This window comes from Myotis lucifugus, unplaced genomic scaffold (genome assembly GCF_000147115.1).
Source record: "Myotis lucifugus unplaced genomic scaffold, Myoluc2.0 scaffold_54, whole genome shotgun sequence".
Lineage (NCBI taxonomy): Eukaryota > Metazoa > Chordata > Mammalia > Chiroptera > Vespertilionidae > Myotis > Myotis lucifugus.
In genome coordinates, this window is record NW_005871102.1 from 4873366 (window position 1) to 4891827 (window position 18462).

General features: G+C 38.0%; 1 protein-coding gene across 7 annotated transcripts in view; it reads left to right on the forward strand.

Annotated features, from left to right (window-relative positions):
- Positions 1–18462, forward strand: part of CEP350 (centrosomal protein 350) — a 115905-nt gene that overhangs the window by 16760 nt on the left and 80683 nt on the right. For 5 of the 7 annotated variants that reach the window (XM_014456060.2, XM_023754001.1, XM_023753998.1 and 2 more), the window contains exons 4-8: positions 2963–3077; positions 3924–4083; positions 7236–7858; positions 10495–10608; positions 13289–13402. In XM_014456060.2, coding sequence (XP_014311546.1) covers positions 2963–3077; positions 3924–4083; positions 7236–7858; positions 10495–10608; positions 13289–13402 — 1126 coding nt within the window. Of the gene's footprint in view, positions 1–2962; positions 3078–3923; positions 4084–7235; positions 7859–10494; positions 10609–13288; positions 13403–18462 lie in introns of those variants that run through there. The other 2 variants (XM_023754000.1, XM_023754002.1) reach the window with 2 other exon arrangements.

The window sequence follows — 18462 nt, forward strand, 5'->3', positions numbered from 1 at the left end:
CTGGCAAGCGGGCGGAACGGAGACGGCCAACCTCTTGGTCCCTCCCCCAAGTCCACAGGCTCCAATTGCAGCATGGCAAATGGGGAATCATGGCAAATGGGGAACCACGGCAAACCAGGGGGTGGCAGCGGTGTGGGACTGGGGACTGGCAAGTGGGCAGAAGATGGCCCTGATCGCAGGGCAGGTCTAGGGACCCTACCTGTGCACGATTTCATGCGCTGGGCCTCTAGTTAAATAATAAAAGAATAATCAAGACACTTTAGGTATCTGGAACATTAACACTATGACATAAAATCTTTTTTTTTTAAAATATATTTTATTGGTTTTTTACAGAGAGGAAGGGAGAGAGATAGTCAGAAACATCGATGAGAGAGAAACATCGATCAGCTGCCTCCTGCACACTCCCCACTGGGTATGTGCCCACATACCGGAATCAAACCTGGGACCTTTCAGTCCGCAGGCCGACGCTCTATCCACTGAGCCAAACCAGTTTCGGCAACACTATGACATAAAATCTTAAAGTAATTTCTGCTATTTATTCTCCTTTATTAAATTTGTTCATTTGGTGTGTTGAAATGAAGGTTTAAAACAAAATGAATTTGGGAAGGTGGAGCTAAGTTTAGGTAAAGGGCTCAGTCAGGAAATGAAAGGAACAACTACTTCTTGAATGGACTGAATTATCTCTTCTTTTTTGTGGCAGTAATAGAAGGGTTTCTTTCAGCATTACTGAAGAATGACTGTGAGCAGCCTATTCTCATTTGTGTGTGTCCAGTTTTATCAGGAGTTTAGTAAAACAAATACGTTTGGCATGTGATGCATAGTCCCTTCGAAGGGAGACTCCTTCCTTTTTCATTTGCTCTCTGGGCACATTACAATTCTAATATGTCCTTTTTGTTTTCTTTTGTATTCTATCTGAATTTGAATCACCTACTTCTTTATTATTTGAATACTAGAGGCCAGGTGCATGAAAATCGTGCACTTGGGGGGTTTCCCTCAGCCCAACCTGCGCCCTCTCACAGTCCAGGAGCCCTCGGGGGATGTCTGACTGACAGCTTAGGCCTGCTGCCTCTGGGGAGCGGGCCTAAGCCGCAGTTTGGCCTCCCTTTGCAGGAGGTGAATGGCAGGCCGATAGGGGGACTGCCCTGGCTGGCAACCAGCCGGCCCCGCCCCTCCATCGCCCTGCTGCCACCGCTGGTGCCTCCCTCTACGGGATGCGACCGACGGGCCAATCGGGATGGTGCTGGCCGGCAAGTGGCCAGCCCCGCCCCCCATCGTCCCTCAATTGCCATCCCCTCCCTCTGCCCGCTGGCACCCGCCTTAGCTGGCCTGGTGCCTCCTGCTCTTCGGCCCCACCCCCCACCGACCGATTGTTCTGCCATTCAGTCGATTTGCATATTAGGCTTTTATTATATAGGATGTTATTTTCTGTCTCCTAATCTTTTGAACTGGTTTGAAAATCAATCTGGAAAATGTACTGTAACCTACATTTGGTTATAATGCAGGGTCAAATTTTTTTTTTTTTTAAATTCTCACCCGAGGATGTTTTTTCCATTGATTTCTAGAGAGAGTGGAAGGAAGGGAGGAGGGGGGAGAGAGACAGAAAGAAACATTGATGTGAGACAGACACATCAATTGGTTGCTTCCCTTACTCTCTCCTACAGAGGTGGGGGAATCTGCAACTGAGGTATGCAGGCAAGCCGGTGCTCTAACCACTGAGCAAACTACCAGGGTGCAGGGTCAAATTTTGACCTCATTAATAGCAATTCACCCAAGGATATGTTTTTTTAAATTGATTTTAGGGAGAGAGGTAGGGTCAGAGAGAGAGAAACATCAATTTCTTGCCTCCTGTACACACCCTGACCAGGGATCAAACCCGTAACTTAGATATGTGTCTTGACTGGGAAGCAAATCCGCAACCTTTTGGTGTATAGAAAGACGCTCCAGCCAACTGAGCCACCTGGCCAGAGCTGTATTTTCTCTCTTCTACATGAGCATTATACATCTATAATGCAGGAATAGTTTCTATCCTCCAATTTAATTTAGAGCTAAACTAATTTAGAACTGAACTGTTAGTTTTTCAAAATGATTGGATTTTTTAAAAGAATTTTTAAGGGTGATAAGGGGCTCATAAATGGAGGAGGAGAAGCCTGATACAGAACTATTGTAGGATTATTTCACTTTTTTGAGTACATTGCACTGCAAAAATTCAAAAGAAGATAAGTCAGATTTTTATACAAAGTTTTTTTTGTCTCTCTGTGGTGGAATTTTTATTATTTTAATTTGTTTTTTTATACCTTTTCTGTTTAATAGATCTAAATACATGTTTTTCACCATTTTGGTTACTACAAATGATTACTATTAAGGGGAAAATGCTTTTTAAAATCATTGAGAACATTGGTGGTTATAACAAAAATTGACTTATATTGTAAATTGTATGGAAACCTGAATTCTATCTTGTTATCTTTATCCTTATTGTGAAACTTATTTTATAGACAAAAGACTATAAAAAGTTGTGGCTGTTTGAATAGTACTCTTAAGTTTTAGTATGTCTGAATTATTTTTTCCTACTTTTTGCATGTAACATGCACAAGATATATGCATAATGATATGCAGCATATAATGTCAGAAAACTTTTACGGCTTTAATAAAACAACAATTAAAAAATAGGTCAAGACAAATAGAAAGTCTTTGATATTCCTCAGAATCTTTTTGGTTTTCTTGTCTAAATTTGGGCAGCATTGTGCCAATTATTAGTATAGCTGAAGAAATAAATAATGAAAACACTATAGTTTTGTTCATTAAAGTAAAATATTCCTGAGTTTTTTCCCCTATTTTGGAGAAAGGTATTGGGCGATATAGTTTTATTTTTTATTTATTTGATATAGTTTTAAATAACTGTAATTTGATAGTAGCTGGCTATTTACAGAATTAACCTATTTGTTGTAATGGTAATTAACTTTAGCTGAGACACATTGAAAACAAATTAGAAGTAACCCCTACAAGTACAGCTGTGTTTGATTCTGTCATGGATACCAAGAAATCTTCTGCAAGTGCTACCCGAAAAATAAGTAGAAAAGGTATGTATGAAGTTACTGAATGTATTTAATATAAATTTTTGATGTTGGTTTTGATTCAGTTTAATTTCTTCTTATAGTCCCATGTATTTGCTTGCTCTCTTGTCAGAGACTATACCTCTTCATTTTTCCTTTGGTACTAAGTAGTTACGAAGCAGCCTCAAATTTATTGACTGTAGGTAGTATTTTCCTTATCGATTAATTAGGGACTTAAGCACCACTGTATCACCTTTAACAGCGAATTTTCATTTGTTTTTAGTGGTGAGAATTTGATTTTGAGCCTTTGGGGTTATATGTCTTTTTAAAAAAAGAAAATCACAGGTCTTTATGTCACTTTGAAATTTAGTTGGCTTAATAAGGTTTGTATCTTCTGTTGGAGTTTAAAATCATAAATGGAATATCTGTCTTATAGATACTATCATAAATTCACACAATGCCAATGATTTTTTGTTTATTTTTCATATATTTAATTCTTTGGTTTCCTAATCAGTGGGCTAAAACCTGCAGGTTAGTACTTTCCACTGAAATTGTGCTTTTAAAAAAAAATCTGTGAATCTTTTGGGTTTTATCTGATATTTCCTTTTTTCAGTGAGTGAGAGCCTTTGACAAAAAGAAATTTTATATGTTGAATTTTATTTTGCATTGTTTGCACAGAATATAATCTTTCTCTATAGATTTGAGTTACTGTAATAATTTAAATAGCCTGAGTTTTTTCCAGCTACTTATATAATATCCAGCTAGAGATCTCAGAAATAATAGATACCTAAGTTATTTTCTTAGATCCTTGTCAGATTCAGAGACAGTAGTATTTTATATCATATGTTCTCACAGATTTTTTTCCCTCCCCAGATGGAAGATACCTGGATGATACTTGGCTTAATGCTCCAACCTCCAAATCTTCTAAATCACGGAAAGAGAAATCTCGTAGTCCTCTCAGAGTTACCACCCTGGAAAGTAATGTAAAGAAAAATAATCGTGTGGAATTCCGTGAACCTTTGGCTTCTTACAGGTTAGTGTTTTTTTTCTTAAAAAGTTATCAAATAGGGCTAACCTGTAATATTTACAGTAAGATTATAGTTTATTTTCTGACTTTTTCATAGCACTCTGGCTCTGGTATTATTACCTTTTCATTTTTAGAAAAAAATAAAGCAAACGTCTTTTATATTATGAAATACTGACTTTCTACATTTACTGATTAAATATTTGGGGAGGGAAGAAGTAGTAATATTTGCTCCAGGCAGCTACCACCATTGCAATAAGTATGTTTGCTACAGACAAATTACTCAGGAACTGTGGTTCTTCCCCCCCTCCCTTAATATCTCATATGGGATATTATACATAATGAACTTTGTATAGCGTCGTTTTCTTCTTTTTTTGATAGCATTAATCAGTTACCTAAAATTTCTTCTTGAGAATGTGGGCTGGTTTATTGTTTTACCATTAGCCAGTGGCTCCTTTCAGCAACTTATTTAGTCAGATGTTCAAGTTTAATGAATAAATTTTGATAGTATGGATGATATAAAATGCTTTGTGTTTTTGATTAGGTGATAATTTAGGATATTCAACAGATAAAATTATCAAATTTTGTCTTTGTTTGTGGGACATTTTACTAATGATATAAATGTGTTTGTGCTCATAGTATAGCAAATAGTAAGAAGTAATAAACACTGACCCTTATATTTCTTTGTTGCATTTATAGGCACTTTTAGTATTTTAAAGTGCCAATCAATCAATCAAGGAGTTTCATGATGCTGTTTGATAGTAATGGGTATATGTTTGTACTCTTAAATTTGAGAGAAAGAATTTGAGAGATAGAGGTGGATTATGAGTTCCATTTTCAATAGTTCAGTTTGATGCAATTTTGAAATGTCTATGTGAAAATATTTAGTAGGCACTTGAAAATTTGGATAGGAATGTGTACAGAAAGGTCAGGGCTGGGAATATAAATTTGGGAGTTGTCATAATCAAAATGGTGAAAGAAATGTAAAGAGAAGGCCATGGATCTAACCTGGGTAAAAGTTCATAGTTTAGAAAAAAGAGAAAAGAAAATTATGAAAAATAATCAGAGTTCAGAATCTTTAAACACAAAAATATTAAGCAGCTTGCCTAGAAACGTAGTAACTATCAGAATTGAAACTAAATTACTAACTCTGTGTATAGATTCTAATGTTCTTTCTGCTAAGAATACTACCTAATATTTAAAATTATGTAAATTTTGCATCTTTTAAGAAAAAAATGCCTATATGCTAGCTGTGAGTAGAACGCCCTTCACCTGGCCAACTCAACTACATTTATCACTTCAACTTCATCTTTTTTCACCATCTGTATGAAACATCATGAGATCTGTTTCTACCCCACTACATTCCCCCAGCCTATTTAACCCTTCTTCTGTGCTGCCACAATACTATATAACTTCCTTCACTAGAGCATTTTCATATTGCATTATATTTTGTTTCTATAACGACCCATTGCATTAATCTATATAAGACTGTAAATCTGTCTTATTCTCAAAGCCCTGTCTTAATGCCTATCACTTACTAAGTATTCCATAAATATTTTCCCAACATTTTATTATGAAAATTTTCATATTTATAGAAATGTAGAAAAATTGTATAGTGAACACCCTTATATGTATTTAGCAAATATTTAGTGAGTGAATTAATTTCTCCATCCTGCCCTCCTTTCTTTTCAATGTCCTTCCCTTTTTAAGATTGAAGCATAGTATGTAACATCTTTTAATTTATTTTTAATTTAATTTATTTTTAATGCTTTATTCTTTTAATGCTTTATTCTATTTCCACCTGTGCTAATTTTAGACCTAAATCATTTTAACTGTGAATTGTTACAGTCTGGTCAAGATAGTGAAAATAATTGCAGTTAGTCATGATATCTAGTGGAAGCTGCAGGACTCGGTTCTCAGCCCCCATCTAATTTATATTCAGCCACTCAGAACAGGATCTAATGTTTTTTGGGTCATGGACCTCAATGAGAACCTGATGAAAGCTGTAGACTACTATCTCCTCAGATAAACACACATACTCATATACTCATAATAGATCTATGTATCATATTATGCTGTAATAGTCATGGCTGTAAGACTTTTTGTGGCAGTTTTAAGCCTTTAAATGAAACATCTCTATCAGTGCTATACAATAATCCCATTAATGCAGCCACATGTGGAATCTAAACATTTTTTAGTAGTTACATACACACATGCATCATTCTTTTGTTGATGCTGTAAATCTTTTGAATTCATATGTGACTATAGCACATCACAATTTGGACTAGCCACATTTCAAGTGCTCAATGGCCACAGGTGGCAAAGTCTACTCCTTCAGACATTGCGTGTCCAGGTCGTTGCTATGTGTGCTTTTATAATATTGTTGGGTGTTTTTTCATGATTCATGTGTTCTTGCTGCTGAGGCCTTTTTGTCTTCATTAACTTCCCTTTTAATAAACTGTTTCTGTTTCCAAAATATAACTTATTAGAATGATGCGTAAAATAAAAATAGTCTCTGAAGGAAGACTTGTGCTGGTGTTTTTATGAATAGAGAATGTGGACTTTGTGATATGTGCTTTGGCTATGTCTAGTCTTCTTGCTTACCGCAGAGTTTCTCCATATGCTTTACGTAGTTTGAAGCTGCCAAAAGAGTAGTCTGTGGTTCAAAGAGGTTTGACTTTACTAACCACATTTATTTGAAGGAAAATATTTATTGTACTTTTACTTTATTTCTGCTCCCAATTTATTTGTTAATTTGGTACGTTATTTAGAAGTTACACACATGAAATGCCAGTATTTGAGAACTTTTTTCCTAGTACTTAAGATTTCATGATGGAGTAAAACATACATTTTGGTAAAAGGTGTCAAGCGAATATCCAAAATCAGAATATAATCCTATTTTCTGGCATTCTTAAATCTCCCCACAAAACCTTTTGTATTTTTCTTATTTTATAATGTGTACATTATGGTTTAGAACCTGATAGAGAGGTCATTGAGTCTTAATGTTAGTAATGGTTATTTTATTAGTTTTAACCTACTGGAATTTCAGGGTATCGTTTGTTCTGTAATTTTAGTTTGGAGTTCTCCATTTGTAAGACTGGTTTCATTTTGACTGGTTTTTGTACTTTTTATTTAAACTAATTATTATTTTTTAATAATAGGGAAGTTCATGGCACACCTTCCAATGTAAGTCCCAATCCTTTAGAGTCAAAGCATGTATATTGTGTGGATGTTAATGAAGAAAAGCCTGAAAATGGGAACTGGAGGGTAAGCAGTCGAGAAGAACGGAATACACATTGCCGTGATTTTGAGAGTTCCCAATCATCTGTCATGAATGATACTGTTGTTAGGTTTTTAAATGATCGACCAGCAATTGATGCATTGCAAAATTCTGAAAGTTTGATTAAGATGGCAGCTCCAATGAGAACTGAGGAAGAAAAGCCTAATAGAACAAAGGGAAATGAGAACAATTTGAAGGCTTCTGGCAATAACATAGGCCATGATATTGATCCAAAAGTGTTACGGCTAACTGACTCTTCTCCCTCTTCTACGAGTACTTGTAATTCCCAAAGATTAGATATCTTAAAGCGGCGACAACATGATGTCAAACTGGAGAAACTCAAGGAGCGGATTAGGAAACAGTGGGAACACTCAGAAGAAATAAATGGCCGGAGCCAGAATCAGGGTCATATTGACCACCCAGTAATGGTTGTTAATGTTGATAGCTCAGTGACAGCAAAAGTCAGGAAAGTGGCAACAGCACCGCCTGCTCCAGCATATAAAGGTTTGTAATCAGTCCTTGTATCTTTCTCTTTCTGCCTCCTTATTCCTCTATCTCCCCAGGATGTATTTGAGTAGAAATGATCATCTTTAAAATAGTTGTGATTCTCAAATCAAGAAATTAATTCAAGGTGCAAGTTAAAAATGCAGGTTTCTGGATCCTACACTGGACCTAAATCAGAACTTCATTAATAAGTCCATCAGGGCCATAGTATGAACATTTAATAAGTTGAAAAAAAGAGGAATTAAGAACTAGTACATTTTCAGAGAACTGAAAAATATTGCTCTTATTCTGCCATTGTATTTAGATTGTTATTAGGAATTCTTTCACAAGTAATACTTAAAGAACAGTTTAGTCAGTTTGAGTTAATATTTAGTTACAGAATATTTTGGCACTAACATTTGATTCCTGTTGTTTTAACTCTCAAGTTTTGACACTAGAGTTTTTTCCCCTGTGTTTAACATTGATAGAGTTGGTATAACTCTTTCAGAGAGAATGTCTGTTTTTAGCCAGCTCATGTTTTTATATATAGTGATTTTAAGAAGTTTGTATTTTTATGTTCCTGAAATTATTTTCATAGGGTCATCATGTAAAGTTTTTATTAAAGAGTTAATTCATTGATCAGGTTAGTCTATGTTAGACTTTTGTCATGAAAACATCTGCCATTGTAACTTTTGTGGATATTTTTCCAAGTTCAGTTTTTCTAGATAAATGTATGAAGATCAAAATATTGTCAAAATTTGTTTCTTCTGTTAATTTTAAGTTATTAACAAACTAGGACAGTTTTTGCTCTACTCAATTTTGTTTTGTATTTTTCTACTAAATCCAATTTTTCTCTGACCACTTTTGTAATTTTTTATAGCCCTAAAGTGTCTTTAGCCATTTTTTTCTGCAGAACATATTTTGCTGTGTACATTTAGACAAATTACCAGTTTTATTTTGTTTTGCTAATGACATTCATTGTGAATTAGTTTTTAAAAAACAGGTAATTTGCATTTTATTCTAGCTAATTTGTGATAAAATTGTGAATAGTTCTCTTTAGAATCCTGAAAAAAATTGCTCTGTTATCCATGATTGGTCTAATGTACTATTAATAAAATTATTTTATACCTTTTAATTATTTGTGTACCATGTAGTAATTGTCCACACTGTTGACAGAGCAAATAGCAAATGGCGGGGTCAAATGTGCTTGTTGTTTCTGAGATAGTGAGTTACTATCCAAAACTTTTGCTATATTTATATCAAACCCATTAAATGCATATTATACATTTAAGGTTTGTTTATTCTAGAAGTTAGTTCAGTCATAGGCAAAGTCTGACAGATGTTAGCAACTAATGCCTATCTTCAAAGAAAAGAATAAGTAGTCTCTCTATCAGTCTTGAGAAGGATAGTTTAAATCTCTGATATTTATAATTTATGATGATTGACATTTTTATCATTTAATTCAGTATTTCTCCACTTCTAGTCTTTTTTTAAAAATATATTTTTATTGATTTCAGAGAGGAAGGGAGAGGGAGAGAGATACAAACATCAATGATGAGAGAGAATCATTGACCGGCTGCCTCCTGCATGCCCCCAACTGGGGATTGAGCCCACAACCTGGGCATATACCCTTGACCGGAATCAAACCTGGACCCTTCAGTCCACAGTCCAACGCTCTATCCACTGAGCCAAAGCAGCTAGGACCACTTCTAATCTTTTTGAAGAAATATATATTGCTTTATCTCCCTGAAGCTTACTTTTTCCAAATAGTATTTGTCAACACATTATGTAGTAGCTAATTATGCATTCCTCTCATAAACCTTATAAAGCTGCTCAGCATTATTAGTTATTAGGGAAATGCAAGTCAAAACCATACTTGAGATACCATTTCACATCTAGTAGGGTGACTGTAATAAAAAAGACAGACAATAACTAGTGTTGGTGAGGATGTGGAGAAATTGAAACCCTCATACATTGCTGGTGAGAATGCAAAATAGTACAGTTATTTTAGAAAACAGTTTAGCAGTTCCTCAAAAATTTAAATATAGAGTTACTATATGACCCAGCTATTCCACTTCTAGGTATAATACCCATGGGGATTGAAAACATATGTCCACATAAAAATTTGTACACATATGTTCATAGCAGTGGCATTAATAGTAGCCAAAAAATAGAATGTCCATCAGCTGATGAATAGATAACAAATGTTGGTATATCCATACATTGAAATATCATTTGACAATAAAAAGGAATAAAGTTTTGATACATGTTATACAGTGAATAAATATTGAAAACTTATGCTAAGTGAGAAGCCAGACACAAAACCACATATTGTATGATTCTATTTATATGAAATGTCCAGAATAGCCATATCCATAAAGATAGAAAGTAGATGAGCAGTTGCCAGGGAACAGAGACAGTTGTGTGTGGGGCAACTGCTAATGTGTACAGGGTTTTTTTTCAGGGAGATGAAGTGCTTGGGAATTAGATGGTGATAGTTGTATAACTTTGTAAATATACTACAAACCACTGAGATGTACACTTTAAAAAAGTGAATTTAAAGTATGTTAATTATATCTCATTTTAAAAAAGAGTATAACGAACAAAACTTATAAAGCAACTTTGATAAGAATGTTCTGTGTGTTGAAATGTATTAGGCTTCAATCCTTCAGAGACCAAGATTCGAACACCTGATGGCAAAGTGTGGCAAGAGGCTGAGTTTCAAAACATGAGTAGAGAACTGTATCGAGACTTAGCACTTCACTTTGCAGGTGAGAGTAGAGCTTTCTAAGATTTTTAGTGTTATATCATGCATACTGTCTAACTTAAAATATCCTATACAATAAAGAGCTAATATGCAAATGGTCATTATGCTCTCGTGCCCTTGCGCGGGGGGGCGGGGGATCTGAGGCTGCGTCCACCTGTCCACCTCCGGGCCGGGGGACCTGAGGCTGCATCCGCCGCCTGGCTCCGGGCTGGGAGACCTGAGGCTGCACCCCCCACCCTGCGGGGTTTGACGGGGGTGGGTCTGGCTGGGTCTGAGTCTCTCGCGATTTCGAGGCGCGCGTGGGTGGGTGGGGACTTGACTCTGGGTCCCTTAGCGCGCCCCAGACTCTGACAGGAGGGAGATTTTCATACACATTTAACTAATTTTCTTAAATCCGTGATACTTCTATTATAGAGAAAGGGCAAATGGCAATATTAAAATATTTCCTCTAATTCCCTTTTAATGTTCACGAATTTCGTGCAACAGGCCACTAGTTTAAACATAAAAATGGTCACCAAGCTAAAGATATTTCCCTTTTCTAACTACATAGCATACTAAAGTGGTGTGGTTTTAGTCATAAGGCTCTCTTAGCCTCTAGGCTCTGCTCCAGGGTTAAAATTAGCATACAAGGCTGATGTGACAGAAACGAGGCTATTTTTAAACTGAGGGACTTGCAGAGTAGGGCCTGTTTGAAGAAAATACAGCAGTCTAGTTGAAGTTTATTTCTTCTGCTAGATCTCTTGAGATCTTTGAAATGGTCAGTGATTGGCAGGCAGCAGTTAAGACGATACTAACATGAGGGCAAAATGCAGGAAGAAAAATGAACCTTATAGGAAGGGAATAATGTTAGAGGATTGGAAATACGAGGTACTTCTGGAAGATAGGAAGAGGGAAATAGGAAGGTCATACTCATAATGTTATTAAGTATTGAACACCTAGTATGATTTTGGACAAGATGCTAGTATTTAGTATTCTGTGTTTTTTACAGTTGAGGAAATAGAGGCTCAAAGAGTAATTTTCCCAAGGTTGCGAAGCCAAGGGGGACGAGGGCCTGGGTGGAAGGGGATAAAGACAGGGAAATGGGGACATCTATAATAGTGTCAGCAATAGAAAAAAGAATTGAAGCCAAGATTCAAAGCCATCTCTGACTATAAAGCCAGAGATTTTTCTAGTAAGCCTCCATAGAGTTCCTTCTAATAAATTTGGTGGCATTTAAGTGTTCAGTCCAGTTTTCCTACTGTTAATTGTAGAGCACTGTATTCAGAAATTCTTTTGTGGAGAAGAAGTATCTCTATATAAAAGGCTAATATGCAAAGTGTCCCCTCGGGAGTTCAACTGGGAGAACGGGAGTTTGATTGCTCGCTATGATGTATACTGACCACCAGGGAGCAGCTACTTCCACATTGCTAAATCCAGTGTTTAATTTTGATTTGTCATCTTGATTTCTCACAACACTGGACATGATTGAAACTCTTTTAAAAAACTCTTCACTGGACATTTAGGATACCATAAGTGTTTGGTTTTCCTCCTCAGTCTGGTTGCTCCTTTTCAGTTTTTTTCCTGATCTACTTCTGATCTCTAAAAATTGGCATGTCTCATTCTTAGTACTTGGGTCTGTCCTCCTCCCCTTCTTTTCTTTCCCACCCCCTCCCCTCCCAACTTTTATAAATCTACATACACATGAGCTTGTCTCAGGGCTTTAAATATTTGTTGTTGATGATGATTCCAAATTTATGTCTCTGTTCCAAACGTCTCCTCTGAACTCAGACTCTTATATCCAGCTGCTAATGCCACATCTTCCTTTGGATACATAATAGATTTCTTAAGCTTATTGGTATATTCAACTTTTCTCTTTCTTCACTTCATGTATACTGGCCTCCTGCTGTTTCTTAGACATTTGGTATGCTCCTGCCTTTGACTCATACTTACTTCCACTTTGCCCAGAATGCAGAGCTCTCTCTGTATATTTTAAAGTATATTTATTTACTTTATTTATTTGTAATGGAGGTTAAGTCACACACACACACACACACACACACACACACACACGAGCAAAAATAGGTTTATAGTTGTGAATATGTGAAACAGAGTTTTTCCTGTATTATTTATTTATTAATTATTGTATTATTTATTTGTACTATGTAAAACTACTTTTGCCCACCCCTGTATATAGTCCCAGATTAGAATTGAAAAAATTAGTGAGTAGTAATTTGTATGTGAAATACCTTGACATATTTCACTAGCATAACTATAAAAGGGCATAATTTAGGAATATTAGGTATTTTATGAAGTTTTATTCTAGAAGTTCATTAATATCTCAGTTACATAGGAAGTTTTAAATGAAATCGGAATCTGAGAAAGTGCTTATCTCTTGAGATTCTATAAATGCTGTGGAACTTGGGCTGGAAAGCATTACTGTTGAAGTTTCTTCCAGTTTGTGGAATCGAGTTACATTACTCAAGTATTTGCTGAAAAAAATAAATACAAAGATTTGGAACCTAACGGTGGAGTAGTAGTAATCTTTAGACCTTTTCGTAAAAGGAGCTGGCATTGGTAGCTTATGGGTCATAGAAATAGCCTCAGTGAAGAATTATAAAGTTTATATTGATTTTTCATACTGGGGGAGGATGAGTAGGTGGGTTGAAATAATTGTAATATTTGCTGTAAATGTTTCTGATTTTCAGAAGACGTCTCTATGAAAGAGAAACCTGCTGAAAAAAGTAAAGAGAAGAAAGTGGTCAAGCCAGTACGAAAAGTCCAAAAGGTAGCACAGGTTTCAAGTCCAGAATGTAAAACAGGTTAGTTTTCTCAATATCATGTACCTCCTAAAGTTAGATATTACTGAAATGGCATCTACATGGAAATAAATGTTTGTTAACCAGATGTTCTCATTGTTTGGCACATATAAAAATGGAATACAGTTTACATATCACTAGAGGCCTAGTGCACGGATTCATGCACTGGTGGGATCCCTCAGCCTGGCCTGCGCCCTCTTGCAATCTGGGACCCCACTGGTGCACGATCAGGGCTGGGGAGGGACCGTGGGAGGGCTCCAGGGCATGTCCGGCTGGTCTAGCCCAGTCCCGATTGGCTGGACCCCAGCAGCAAGCTAACCTACTGGTCGGAGTGTCTGCCCCCTGGTGGTCAGTGTGCGTCATAGCTATCAGTCAAACGGTCGCTTAGGCTTTTATATATATAGATAGATTATTTTGTGTATGTGTATTTAATTGGCATAGTATAACCTACATGTATTTAGAATGTATAGTTTGATAAGTTCTTATATAATAGTAAGTCTATACCCATGAAGCCACAGGTTTACCATGATACTAAACACATCTATCACCCCCCCCCCAAATTTTTTTCAGTCATTTTTTAATAAAAATTAATCAGATGAAAGGTAATGATTTTTATGCAGTAAACTTTTATATAGAAAGGGATTGCTTATGACTATCACTAACAAATGTATGGCAGTCCATGCCTGTAGTGAGTTGATCAATACTGTGAAAAAGAGAATTCCCTAGTTCCATAGTGATCAACATTTTAGGCTCTATCCAGATTGCCCAGATTTATAAACTAGCTTTGATCCTTTGGTAAATGAGTTAATTTTAGTGTCCTTCATTTTTCCCATATGTAAAATAAGAAGGCAGTAGTACTTCTCATGGGGTCGTTGTCAGAACTAAAATAATATCTAAAAGGACTCAATGTAGTACCTGGCATATGTATGGTAAGCACTCAAGTGTTAGGAATAAGTCCATTACTAATTATTATTATTTCTGATTATACTGAAAATGGCTGTTTTAGTATATCATATTTATGTCAGTGAGTAATTTGGGCCAAGAGAGAGTGGAGAAAGTTGGGAGCTTGTCACTTTCAGCTTGGAGACATTTTGAATCAATCATTCATACATTCATTCATTATGCATATATTTTTGAGCAATTGCTATATGTGAGGTATTGTGCTATACTAGCTTAGGCAGTACAGTTGTAAGCAAGATGCACATAGTCCCTGCTCTCCTGAAGCTTATAATCTTGTCAGGAAGACGGTAATACACAGTTAGAATAAAGTGTGATGAATGTATGATAGGGGGTGTGCAAGATCTGTGGGAACAAAGAGCAGGAGTGATGGGGCACTGGGTTTTGACCAGGCACTTGTATTTCTGGTCATAGACTAATTAAGAGTGGCAAATAACATATTTTGTGACACCCATTGTTAACTTTAGCTGTCAGAAGAGAATGACCCTCACTGTATACAAATAAAAAAAATATTTATAGGAGCATGAATTATCTGAATGTAAACTAAACTAATTCTTAAAAAAACAAGGCACATGCCCTAGCTGGTTTGGCTCAGTGGATAGAGCGTCAGCGTGCAGACTGAAGGATCCTGGGTTTGATTCCAGTCAAGGGCACATGCCTGGGTTGTGGGCTTAATCCCCTGTAGTGGGCATGCAGGAGGCAGCTGACCAATGATTCTCTCATCATTGACGTTTCTACGTTTCTATCTATCTCCCTCTCCTTTCCTCTCTGAAATCAATAAAAAATAATAATAAGGCATGTTATTTTTCATGAGTTACTATGTAATACTGTTATCAGGGGCATAGTTTGAAATGAAACACTGGAACTACTATAACTTTTGAACACTGATCTTGGATTGTATTTGTCCAGTTTTGTGGTAGGCTAATTCCTATGTGTGTACTGGGGCAATGACTGAGACTGAGTCATTAAATGTGCAAAAGCTGTATTAATAGTTTATCTATAGTGGAAGTCCTCTTTTTCTACCAATGACTGCATGAGACTATTCCAGAAAGCCAGAATTCAGAAATAACCAACAAGGATATTCAGAAGCCAACATTTATAAATAACTACCAGTATATTTATAGTTGCTTGCTTTTGATTCAGAAAAGTAAGTTGAAATTGAAGGGAGGTCTGTTCTCTCATTTTGCTTAAAAGCATAAAGTTTTTTATAACTAAATTGAGCAATAGACGTACAATCTTTTAAATATTTTTAGATTGACTGTTTAAGGTTAATAACAAGTTGCAAAAATATTTCTTTTATAAAATAAATAGCACACATTTATAATTCATGTTTCTTCATAATAGATGTTTTCATTAAAACTATACTTGCATTTAAACTTTTAAATTAAAGCCCCATTTAAAGAAACTCTAAACAAATGTCTTTTATTATTAACTAGAGGCCTGGTGCACGAATTCGTACACGGGTGGGGTCCCTTAGGGTTGGCCTGCGGGGATCTGGCCGAAACTCGCAGTCCAACACCGCCTGCAACTCCTGCCTGCCTTTCCCACTCATCCCGGCCCCACTATGCCTGCCTCCGGCTTGCACCCAGTCAGTCCCGATTGGGAGAGGCTAGCGTCGCCGCAGCGGCTGTGAGCCCTATGTCTGGTGCCCATCCGGAGGAAGGTGAGGGGGGTAAAGGACACAATCGGCCCTCTGGGCGGGCAGTGGGATGCCCTTGCTAGCCCGGGATCCAGATCTGTCCTGCTGACTTTTGTGCCGGTTGTTGGGAGCCACCTGGCAGCTGCTTTTATATTGCTCCTTCCCTGCGGAGTGTCTAGGGAAGGGAAGCGGCCGAGGTGCCCGAGGCCAACTTCTAGGAGGCATCGCTGTCGGGATCGGGCCTGGCCTGTTCTCTGGAGATTGGACCTGGGAACTACAGAGGGAGTGAGTGGCTGCCGCCGGGCTGGTGGGCCACTGGGATGGGTCGGTAAGCTGAGTGGCACTCCTGCTGTGGGAGCTCACTGACCACCAGGGGGCAGCTCCTGCATTTAGCATCTGCCTTCTGGTGTTCAGTGCACGTCATAGCGATCAGTCATTCGGTTGTATGGTCGCTTAGGCTTTTATATATATAGAAGGCATGGCATCACAAAAATCTTGAAAAATAGAAGAAACCACAAAAAAACTACCCTTAGTTAAATAAAGTACTAGTATTATTTTGTGTACTTCCTTACAAAAGTTTTAAAATCATAATAATATGTGATTGTAGTCATTGCATATATAAAGTTTTATCTTTTTCTCTTAGAAGCTTTCTATAGAACATTTTTGTTATTTCTTATAGAAATTGTGATTTGAAATGGCCACACAGTACTCTATTTAGTAGAAATCTAGTTTAATTCACCATTCAACACTCTTCATTATTTAGGTTAATTCTTATAATAATATAATGAACATTTTCATTTGTTTTTTCTTTCTTTTGTATTATTTCTGTTAGATACCATGCTATTATTTGCATTATTTGAACAAGGTGAATGAGCAGTTTTGGGGCCCCTGACACATAATACTGTTTATTGTGTGTCTGTGTGTTGTATTTCTTTAAATATGTATATATATTGATTTCAGAGAGGAAGGGAGAGGGAGAGACAGGTAGAAACATCAATGATGAGAGAGAATTATTTATTGGCTGCCTCCTACACGCCCCACACTGGGGATCGAGCCCACAAACCGAGCATGTTCCCTTGACCGGAATCAAACCTGGGACCCTTCAGTGCCCAGGCTGATGCTCTATCCACTGAGCCAAACCAGCTTGTGTTTTTTAAAAAGAAACTGTACCCATATATACATACATATATATACTAGAGGCCCGGTGCACAAAAATTTGTGCACTCAGGAGTGGGGGGAGTCCCTCAGCTCGGCCTGTGCCCTCTCACAGTCTGGGACCCCTCGGGGGATGACCACCTGCTGGCTTAGGCCTGCTCCCCAGGGGATTGGGCCTAAGCTGGCAATCCGGCAGCCCTCGGGGGATGTCCACTTGCCAGCGGGGAGCAGACCTAAGCTGCAGTCGGACATCCTTAGCGCTGCTGAGGAGGCGGGAGAGGCTCCCACCACCACCGCTGTACTGGCAGCCATCAGCCTGGCTTGTGGCTGAGCAGAGCTCCCCTATGTGGGAGCGCACTGACCACCAGAGGGCAGCTCCTGCATTGAGCGTCTGCCCCCTGGTGGTCAGTGTGTGTCATAGTGACCAGTCATTCCCAGTCTTTCTGCTGTTAGGGTCAGTTTGCATATTACCCTTTTACTATATAGGATAGAGGCCTGGTGCACAGGTGGGGGCTGGCTGGTTTGCCCTGAAGGGTGTCCCGGATCAGGGTGGGGGTCCTGCTTGGGTGCCTGGCCAGCCTGGGTGAGGGGTTGATGGCTGTTTGCAGCTGGTCACACCCCATTCAGGGTGGGGGTCCCCACTGGGGTGCCTGGCCAGCCTGGATGAGGGGCTGATGGCTGTTTTCAGCCTGGCCACACCCCCTTCAGGGTGGGAGCCCCCACTGGGGTGCCTGGCCAGTCTGGGTGAGGGGCTGAGGGCCGTTTTCAGGCTGGCCGGCGACTGAAGCTCCCAGCCTCTCCTTTTTTTCTTCTTTTTTTTTTATTCTGGGATTTATTTACCTTCTGTAATTGAAACTTTGTTGCCTTGCCGCTCCATGTCCCAGGCCACGGCTGGCTGAAAGCAGGCATCTGGGGTTTGTTTAGCTTCTATAATTGCAACTTTGTTGCTTACTTAAAGTGGAGCTCAGAGCCCAGCCGCAGCAGGAGGAAGCTTGGCTTCCTCCATCACTGGAGCAAGCAAACCTCCTGCTCGCTTCAGCTGCGTGGCTGCCGGCCGCCATCATGGTTGGGTTAATTTGCATATCCTGCTGATTAGCCAATGGGAAGCGTAACGGAGGTATGGTCAATTACCATGTTTGTCTATTATTAGATTTCATATATATATATATATATATTAGATTTTATATATATATATTTTATATCCACTTATATTTCAACAAGCAATGCATAACTAGAATGGTTTTATTATAATTCAACCAACAATGACTATGAATGTAAAGATCATTTTTCTAATTTAATTAGGTTTAAAGGA